Source organism: Medicago sativa, chromosome 3 (genome assembly GCF_051527215.1).
Source record: "Medicago sativa cultivar Bolivia chromosome 3, Bolivia_mono, whole genome shotgun sequence".
Lineage (NCBI taxonomy): Eukaryota > Viridiplantae > Streptophyta > Magnoliopsida > Fabales > Fabaceae > Medicago > Medicago sativa.
This window is the reverse complement of record NC_140751.1, coordinates 83,774,986-83,785,820: the sequence shown is the minus strand read 5'-3', so window position 1 is coordinate 83,785,820 and position 10,835 is coordinate 83,774,986. Positions and strand designations below refer to the sequence as shown.

The 10,835-nt window shown below is 34.4% G+C and overlaps 1 protein-coding gene across 1 annotated transcript; it reads right to left on the bottom strand.

The window, feature by feature from the left end:
- Positions 1 to 339: 339 nt before the first annotated feature.
- On the bottom strand, positions 340 to 10,553 carry LOC146941093 (long chain acyl-CoA synthetase 9, chloroplastic-like). The gene is made up of 11 exons (XM_085754881.1): positions 9,952 to 10,553; positions 9,760 to 9,840; positions 8,179 to 8,442; positions 7,863 to 7,994; positions 7,582 to 7,755; positions 7,261 to 7,490; positions 5,556 to 5,673; positions 4,094 to 4,225; positions 1,608 to 1,742; positions 1,332 to 1,538; positions 340 to 703 (listed from the first exon to the last, which is right to left on the bottom strand). The coding sequence occupies exons 1-11, from the start codon at positions 10,393 to 10,395 to the stop codon at positions 536 to 538; spliced, it is 2,085 nt and encodes a 694-aa protein (XP_085611007.1). The 5' UTR covers positions 10,396 to 10,553; the 3' UTR covers positions 340 to 535.
- Positions 10,554 to 10,835: the final 282 nt, after the last annotated feature.

The window sequence follows — 10,835 nt, the reverse complement described above, 5'->3', positions numbered from 1 at the left end:
TTACGTACCCCTGAACTGTTACTAAATAAATGTTCATATACACCAAAGGACAAACAGAATACAGACAACTAATTTGGTGGGTGTGTATTCATTACATCTAATCAGTTTCCCTTCATTGATATAACCACAGTCAAGGAAATTGAGCTAAATAACATAGGGGTAAAATTATTCACGCAATCAAAGTTGGATGATATATATGTCTGTGGTACACATCCAAGTGTGTAGTCTATTTCTTGGTAGGATGGTGGTAAACATGGTAGGGGCGTGCCACCCTTTGGAGTGGCATGAATGCTATCGTGTAAATAATCGGTAAGTCTAAAATGGTCATCAACAGCAAAATTTCAGTAAACATTCTTTAATTTATTAAAACTAATTATTCATAACTGGGATTAGCAAATACGCAAAAAAAGGAAAAAAATTCCTGAGATAAATTACGACCGAAAAATTGATAAACATGGTAAAAAGGTTTGATGAATTACATATGCAAACTCAAGTTAATACAGAACCCTCCCAGAGGAAAAACTTTTGGTTTTGTCTATTTGGCATATAACTTTGAGAGCTCTTCTTGAAAAGTCTTTCTAATGACATCTCTCTTGATCTTAAGAGCTGCAGTAACTAGGCCAGTCTCAGGAGTCCATGGGTCAGAAAGCAATTTAAGTTTTGCAGGAATTTCAAATTTTTCCAGACGAGCCTTCTTTGCTTCCTGCAAATATTTTCATAAAAATTATTACTTATCTCTATCTCTCTCTCTGCATAACAAAACTACATAACTCACAACAGAAAAACTTTCTTTAAGTTTCGATTTACAAGAGAATGAACCAAGTTATCATACTAACAAGCTAAAGAATTACTTCCCTACTCCACCTCCAGGTACGTTATGAATTTGTATCCGCTATACTAAGTTAATGATCATTTGAGAATGTGAAGAGTGGAATACATGAAATAGGGAGAGGATGAAGACCAAGCTTTTGAATGAAAAATCACTTTCAACATTGATTCATATTTCATGCAAAAGAACAAAAATTCGAGTGGTGGATGGCCAATGAGCTGAAATATGCTTTCCATCATCCCACATATTTTCATGCAAAGCAAATATCAAATGATTTTCATTTCAATTTTTCTACCTCCCCATTTTCTAACAGCCAAACAAATATAATCTAGGGTAATTGTAGACGACAAACCGATAAAAAGTACAAAATTGACTAGGTAAGCCTTAAGTTTAAATTTTACTGTTGATTTAGACAAATAAAACCTTTTCTAATAACAAAAAAAGTTTTACACCTAAAACATTACAACAAAGTTCTAAACGGATTTTAATACAAAAGGCATACCTTTACAAGTGATGCATGCACCTCCTTCACTGTTTCTTCTTTGCTGCACAGTTCTGAAAGATCAGAATAAGCAATTCCTTGCTTTGAAGCCCATTCATCCAATGCAGGATGAGAAACAGCCACAAGTGCCACACAGTAACTTTGAAAAGAATCCGCATGCAACATAATGTTGTCCACAAAGGGGCTGCCAAGAAGAACTGCCTCAACCTGTATTTAATTAAATTAGTCTTCAGGTATTGAGAATGGGAAATACTACAAACCAACGTGCATGCATACCTTTCCCAGGGACACATATTCTCCATGCTGCAGTTTAACTATGTCCTTTTTCCTATCAATGATTTCAAGGCAACCATCCGCATGAAATCTACCTACATCACCAGTGTAGAACCACCTCATTCCCCGTTCATCAACCTTTACAGCAAAAAATGCAAAAGTAAATAATTTTATTTTAAAAAAAAAACGAGCAAATTATTTCAATATCCCTATGTAGAGTTTGATGTAGAATCATCTGGCTCTACCAAACTTCCCTTGGTAGGGTAAACACTTAAAAGCAAATCAAAAGAATAATCTCATTTTGGCTCAGTACTCCCTTAATAAATGTAGCACGCTTCTGTTAACTCAAGTTTGAGATACACTCTAAAAAGGTGAAAATTGCATTATTATTATTATTAATATTATTATTATTATTATTATTAATTATCCAAAAGTCTAGTTGCACAAGGAACCTAAAGAGTATTTATATGTGAAGCATGGGTACTCCAAAATTGTCATACCAGTACCACCCGGTGCTCGTGGACACTTCACTGTTGTATATTAAATATCCTCTTTCTGTCCTAATTTCCTTGGCTGTGTATATTTATTTCCTAACTCTTTTGATTTGTGATGCAGTAAATTATGAAAGACGTCTTCTTGTACTTTTTCTTTTGCTGTTAACAACGTTTCTTTGTATATTATTAACGTACCCATGCCTTAGTTTTTCTAAAAATCTCGTATCTTGTGCCAGTTCCTGATACCGTACCTATATCCATGCAACATATGAATTTATAACCCAAATACCATACTCATCTAGAGAGCCTGTGCAAGAAGACCGTAATAATTTTCTCATTTCCAATAGGACAAAAAGAAGCAAAGAAATATTGGAATTTTTGGCAGGTATAAAAATTAATGCAGTGAACAGAGCATAGTGGTGAGACTGAGCCAAAAAAAGTGGATGGAACATGCAAGTGAATCAAAATTAATCTTTGATATCAAATTTTAGGCGCGTTTATGAAAATAGCTTATGACATTTCTATAAGTTATTTTCAGCTTATTTCAATAAGCTCCCTAGGATAGCTTATGAAAACAACTTGCAACTTATATTGAAACAACTTAACCATGTTATTTCTTTGATTGTAGAAATAGCTTGTACACAAGGACTTAAGTTGTTAAATGAAATGCACCCTGGATAGTTGATTGATATAAAGCAATCTAAGCGTACTTCTCTTAACAAAACACCGATAAACCTAGGATACTCATCTAGGGTGAAGTACTTCTACAATTCAAATAATAGATACTCTGACTAGAAAAAAACTCAATATCATACTACCTCGGTCCCTATATGTAAAACCCTCTTGACAATTTTTCCTGTCCCTATAAGACTCTTTTCAAACTACAAGATACTTTAATGATCTTTTTACAAAAGTAACCCTGATTAGATGAAGATAATTAAAAGACCAATCATTTCTCTCTTAATAATTGAAGGATAATTTTGGAAAGAGAATGTATATTGTGAACAATTGCGCTTTGGTCAAGAGGGTCTTACAGATAGGGAAGGAGGTAGTAGTAGTAATCATAAGCACCTCAAATGTTCGCACTAAAAGTCCATTTATAGATGTAAAACATTCAAACACCCCAATAAACTATTTGTGACCCAAATTGGAATAAGATAACCCAAAATAGAATAAAATGTCATAATAATAAATAACAATAAATGAATAATCCCAAAAAAAAACATAATTATGAAATTAAAAGCCTAAATAAAATAAACAATCCAATCTACGTCAAGAACTGTCAAAGACCAAATGTTCTAAATAATAAACCTATCACAGTAAGGTTTATGAATGGTTTTATATCTAACAACTGGGTTGGGTTAATGCACAATCCTGCCTGACATTGTGTTAAAATTCAACTTCCGTTTCAAAGATCCTTACTGTTCACTTTAAAGGTCCATTTATAGATGTAAAACAGTCAAACACCCCAATAAACTATTCGTGTCCCAAATTGGAATAAGATAACCCAAAATAGAATAAATAAAATGACCTAATAACAAATAACAATAAGTGGATAATCACAAAAAGAACCTAAAAATTAAAAGCCTAAATAAAATAAACAATCCAATCTACGTCAAGAAATGTCAAAGACCAAATGTTCTAAAACATAAACCTGTCCCGGTAAGATTCATGAATGGTTTTATATTTAACAACTGGGTAGGGTTAATGCACAATCCTGCCTAACATTGTGTTAATATTCGACTTTCGTTTCAAAGAACAGAGGTGGTGAGGAGAAAACTCCTGACTACTTGGTTATAGAGGCTTCGATATAATGCCAAGGACCAACTCTCCTAAAAGCTTAAGCTATTAGGTGAAGATTCATTAACGACTTTAATATCTAACAAGAACTAACAAAGCAACGGAAACAGAAGAATATCATGTATGATAGCTTTTCGCACATTGCCTTTTGCTCCACAAGAAAAAGAAGAATAAAAAAGGAACATGTAGCTATACCTTGTAAGACTCTCTTGTCTTTTCTTCATTTTTGAAATACCCAAGAGTGACACTTGGACCACCAATTACTATTTCACCACGAGGCATCGGTGAGTCAGTAGTTGAATATCCACCTTCAGGCCAGTCGATTAACTGAGAAAAGAGCACCAAATCCTTGCATAAGAAATCTTTTTCCAAAGGCAGATAGGTAAAATAAACAGAGGTAACCTTGGCGCAACTGGTAAAGTTGTTGTCATGTGACTGAAAGGTCACGGGTTCAAGTCTGGAAACAACCTCTTGTGTAAAACAGGGTAAGGCATAAGGCTGCGTACAATACACCAAATGGTGGGACCCCTTCCCGGACCCTGCATATGCGGGAGCTCTAGTGCACCGGGTTGCCCTTTTTTTTTTTTAGATAGGTAAAATAAACCACCATATTATCATCTCTAAACCTTCTTTTAAGCAAATACATCCTTCCGTATATTCCTCCCATTTCAGAAATAATACACTCTTTAATTTTCATTATTGATATGTTTTTCTCTATTATTTGTCACTCATTTTGGGTTCACATCAGAACAAAAATCAACATCACCATTTAAAAAGATAATATATTAGGAAAAAAATATTAGGACTTAAGACCTGCATACAGAAAATTCTACATGCATAAAGTCCTGATGAATTTTAAGGCCAAGAAGTTGGGCATGACATGATTTTATTATTTTTGTTGAAGATGGTATTTACAGCAAAATACAGTTAGTCAGATTATATTTAAATTGTTGTTGATCCAATTGCTTTGTGGCCCTTCTCATGGAGAATGAAATAGGATTCAGGTTGACATTGAACAGCAATACTTAGTAAATCAGCTTGTCTCAGTTGTGCTTATAATATTGTTGTCTCTTTTTGGAGGATAGCTTATTCCCGTTTCTATCACTTATTTTCTCGTTTTGAATAAAACATTATTTGATGGCTGAGTCAATTCTTTGGGTTGTACACAACTGAAGACCCTTGTGTATCCCATATATAAGTTGAGGATTAATGATCACAATATATGGAAGAATAGTAGATAAGTGTCAGTTGAAAATGACCCAAAAGCTGTTATAACTGACAATAAATTTTGGATTTGCATGAGGATGTAAAAAACGAAATTATAATAAATAAATTTAGGAACCAGGAGTAGACATCTATTACTGATACTAGCAGCTACTCTGAAAACCTAAATAAAAGAAAGCACTGCATTTTTGTAGTTGACCAGGTGTAAGTTCATGGAATATTTTTAGAGGGATATATGCATATTACTTGTACCTATAAGTGCAGTGATAATATGTAAACTGCTTGAAATAACTGCTCCATATCTATTTAAGTACTGTGATTCCGATAAACAGCAAAAGTAAAAGGAAAAAGGTTGATAAAATAAGTAGCACTTGTGTTTGAAAAATAACCCTTGAATTTAAAATGTGTGAAGGTGGAATAGATCAATAACTACCTTAACATATGTGGAAGGTTTTGGCGGTCCTACACGGCCAACAGAAGTATCGTCAAAATCAGAAAATGTCCCACCAGCACAAGTCTCCGTGAGACCATATGCTTGACCTATTGGAGCACTGAAAATGACAATAGATGTAAATGTGAAAAGAGAAAAGAAAAAAATAATAATATGTGGGTGGTATCTGAATGCAAAATAGAAAAATAAGTGCATGAGTGAAGTTAGTAAGAAGCAGTGGCGTATTAACATTTCCTTTAGCAGAGACCAGTCCTGAGTGAATTTCATTTTTTTTTTTTCAGAAGGCCAATAGACCGGCAACAAGTATTGGGGTTGAGTTTTTCAAGAGAAATAAGCAAACCCATAGAAAGTGAGATTTATTATTACTATCAACCATCAATGCCAGTTGAACATATAATTCACAACTCATGACAGAAAAAGTTTACACTTAAATGTTGCAACTCGCAAGTTCATCTATCTTGGACTACACTAGACTGCTATTAAGAAATTGTACAATATTGAATTCCTTGGAATCAGACAGTGAATCAAGTGCAAACAAGCTAAAGTAAATATGGTTTGTGATGTTTCTTTGTGAACATAGGCAAAATTACAATCGTGGTTTTTTAAGTTTGACGGTTTTTTCCAGATTGGTCCTTTAAGATTGTTTTTACCGGTATTGGTCCTTTTAAGTCTCAAAATGCGCACGCGTACTATTTTTTTTTTAATTTCCATTTTGCTCCTTTAAAAAAAAACATGTGGCTGTTAAGAATATTTTTTTAATATCCTCTAAACCACTTTGAGGATATTTTTTCCTGTGAACTTCTGTTTATTTTGTGAAATCACAGTGCGGCAAAAAAGTGTGGAAAGCTCATGGTCTTTCTTAGGGGTTTGCTGTAACAGATATGTTATGGGGTTGGGATGCTTGCAGTAATTTTTGCTTTAACCTTTGCTTCCAGTAACTGCAAGTCAGAACTTCTGAGTTTTATATTTTGGAAGCCTATGAAGAAACCGAAAAAACTTAACTTACTTTAATTTGGGTTTCAGTTTGCAATTTTATACGTTAGAATTTCTTGGTTTATGAAGATGATGAAGAGGAAGAACCACGACGTGCATGTTTTGAGACTGAAAGGACCAATAGCTTAAAGGACCAAATCCGAAAAAACAGGTCAAACTTGAAGGACATCAGGTGTAATTTTGTTGTGAACAAAAGAAATAACTTATATTACCACCGATTCATCATCAAAAGAACAATTGCTGTGAGTTTCTCATGTCACGCGCATTTGGTGCTTAACACTCCATGGTCATAACTTGTGACAGAATTCATAGTCTAAACTTTAAAAGGCTGAATTAGTCTATACTTTTATGTGATAATGCAGTAGCCTTCTCAACTCATGGTTAATTTATAGGGAGCTGAGTGGCAGACATGCAAAAATCAGTAGTCTTTGCTTGGTTACTGTGTATTTCTTCTTTACCCCCGACCTTATATACTACTGGAAGAAAAGAAAACAGATTCTTCAGGTTAAAATTTTATCCTTCACGACCATTGTTTTACTCCTACTCTTCCCTAATGGTATTTCTTTATTTTTTGACTAAAATATGCTTTTAGCTTTTAGAAGGACAATCTAAAATGAATATAAGTAAAAAAATAAAGGACCCAAAGAATATTTTTAGCCTTATTTTATTATTAAAAAGGACTCGCAATACTTACCCAAGACAAATGTTGATGAATCTTTGTGAGTCACCAGAAAGGGGTGCACCACCACATAGTATAAAACGAATACGACCACCCAGAATTGCTTGGACCTTTTTGAAGACAAGAAAATTCCATAGAGCTTTTTCCAATCCCCAAGCACCAAACCAGCTACCATTAATCGCTTGCATCCTTCGTGCATAGGCTAAATCAAACAATGCCTTTGATAATCCTCCCTTTGCATTTACCTGTATGACCAGAGAACGAATTCACTCACACTCTCACATTGGTGCATAATACACAGGCACGCATTTTTCAAATGTGTCAAAAATCAAATACCTTCTTGAAAACTCCATCACGAACACGATCAAGAATTGCTGGTACAGCTACCAACACAGTTGGCATCAATGCAGTGGCATCCCCTTTTGTCCCCTTTTTTACCTTGTTTGATGTATCGGTTAGAGTTAATGGAGTTCCGTATCCTATACAGCCTCCAACAGCAGCAAACAAATTCTAAAACAAGTAGTTGAGTTTGTCAAAACATGCAAGATAGGAAAACAGAGGAAAATAAAATGCAAACAAAGTGCCCTATATGCTGAAGTGTTACTGGATACACATACCTCAGCTATTAATTCAAGAATATGAGCCATTGGTAAGTATGCTAGATATACATCCTTTGTCCCAAGTTCAGGAACAATTTTCACTACAGCAGACACTGTTGCTAAGATATTGCCATGTGTCATCATCACACCCTGTGCAAAAGAAAACAGATTCAAGAAACAGTAAAATGAAGAAAAAAAGGATCGCGAAAAAGAAGAAAAATATATCACACTACCATCTAGACTCTAGGCTACTATTTAGGAAAGTCAATCCTGTGAAAGGATAGAAAGAAAAGTTACCACTATAATAACAATATATCTCAAAGATGCTTCTAACCTTAGGCAAGCCTGTACTTCCACTCGTGTACATTATAACTGCAACATCAGCTGAAAGGGGTAAATCAGCCTCGATAGGGTTTTCTCTACCAAGCCTTTCAACATCAGAAAAGGAAATGATTGTCCATCCATGCTGAGCAGATGCGGCATCAGATGGGACATCATCATCAATACATATCACACGTTTCACAGTGTCAAGTTGTCCAGCAATATTTACAAGTGATTTCAATTCTTTGCGGCCACAAATCACAGTTGTAACCTCTGTCTGGTACAGATTTCACAAGTGAGGTTATCAAAATAATAATGATGATGATGATGATGATGATGATGACAACAACAAGAGCACAGGAACTAAATTACTAAAACGATGGTGAAGAAGAAAACAATACAATTATTGCGTTTCAACCCATAAACACAAATCTAAAAGTAAATTTCAATGCTGCTAGAAATTTACAGGTAAACTAAAAACGAACACAAATCTGAAAGTAAATTTCAATACTACTAGAAATTTACAGGTAAACTAAACACCATGTGAAATAGAATTGACTTTCTTGCCGGCAAATAAACTTTAAAACTTTAATTTAAACGCCAGAAATTACATGTTGAGCAGTTAAGTGATGCTCTATAAATAATTATAAAAATAAAAAGAGAAAGGAAATGAGATTATGACTAAAATCGATAACTTGTTAAAGAGAAAATGGAAAAGAAATAAAGCCTCGGTGTACCTATGAACAATATCACTTGTTAAGTTTTTCCCAACAAAACTTGCAAACTCAGTATTAATACTGCCCTCAAGAGATTTGTGCCGATCATTCATATTATGCCATCTAATGAGGTGTCCATAAAAATTATTTTCAAAATGACATGAAAGGGAGATGTACATTATAATCTAAATTTCATCTTCTCCCTCTTCTTTTCACCATACCAGTAGGATATGTATATCTTTAAATTCACATTCAATGTTTTAAATTGCGACTGAACACATAGTACGGGTGCGATACGGATGCATGAAATTTTTTAAATTCAAGATATGATATGGCCTATATACGTTACCAAAATTTTTATAACAAAGATTGTATAGATGTAAAATACTTGTAAAGAAGATCTATTAGTCATTCTTCTGATCACAATTTACAAAATAAAAACCTTGCGATCAAAACATATCATAGAATTTTGTATAAATTATAATGTATTTGAATCTCTATGTAAGAATATCAACACAAACATCATTAAAAGAACTCAAAAGTGTCTTATCTAATGTTAACCGATTCAGTCTCTTCTTGCTCACTGCCATCACCCGCTTACATCTCCACTAATTTCTCACATATATCCAAGATATGTATGCTAGATATGTATATGCGAGTATCCTTGAAGTATCTGATATGTATCCAGTAAAATACTTTTTTATACATAAAATATATAATTAGGATACTTTTAGGGTGTGTATCCCCAAGTATCTGCAAAGTATGAGTATCCAATACAGATACGTTTAGAGTATTCGGACTTCATAGAACGCAGTTTTCTTCTCCTAAAATTTTGCACACAACAATTTTCTGTTTGGGAAGAGTGGCAGAGAGCAAACCTCATTCAATGAATGGCACAAAGCTTCTTCTCCCAACGAAGCATAAATGGTAACAACAGTCACATTTCTCCGGAAGCAAGCCTGAACAAACAAAAAAAATGTAAATAAAATCATTCTCTTCCATCTAAGTTCAAATTTCAAAACTGAACAAAAATCAGAAACAGTTTTTCTTTAAAGCATAGAAACAAACACCTGCAATGCAATAAACCATTCTTCTCTAGTGTCAGCATAAATCGCAACACGTTCTTCTCTAACATGACCAATCTTCGCCAAACCAGAAGCAAAACTGCAAACAGATACAAAAACCTTCCCATACGTAACCCATTGATACTCTCCAAGATGAAGCTTCTCGAACTTTCTTCCATCAGAAGAAGTTTCCATTTCACGTGAGATCAATTCACGAGTTCCGAGTAACAATCTATCATGATTCTTGTTGCATGTTAGCTCGAAAAGCTCCGCGAGTGTCGTCACGCCTTCCCAGAGTGAAGTTAACGGAGATGTGACGCGGTGGTTGCGGACCGCGAAACCAGGTTCGCCGCCGACGTCGGCCGGTAAGCCGCGGCGTTTGCGGTTGTTGGAGTTGCGGAAGAGGAGGATGACGAGAGGAACGATGAGGCCGGCAATGTAGGCGTTCATTGTTGTTGATCTGAATCTGAATGATTCAGTTGAAAACAAAGTAGTAATGGGAGTGATGAAGAAAGGTTTATGAATGGAGTTGCATTAGATGAAAGCAATGTAGAAAGAGTGGGGCGGAAATAACAAGAGAAAAGGTTTTGGAATTTCAGAAACTCAATGCAATTAATGTTCATAATTCAATTGGTTTTATCATCGGTCCATCCATCTAATGTTGTGTTTTCAAATGTGGGTCATAGTTCTTAAATTGGTTAAAAACTAGTATAGTGACCCGTCTTGCCAAGCGGAAATAAAAACTTTTTTGATCAAATGTATAGATTTTATATTATGTTATTTTAAAGTTATAAGTGTGGTTATATTTTAAATTTGATATGGAAAAAAATATCGTCTTAATTTTGTTAATTTTGTATATATTTTGAAATATCTAAACATTGCACATAACG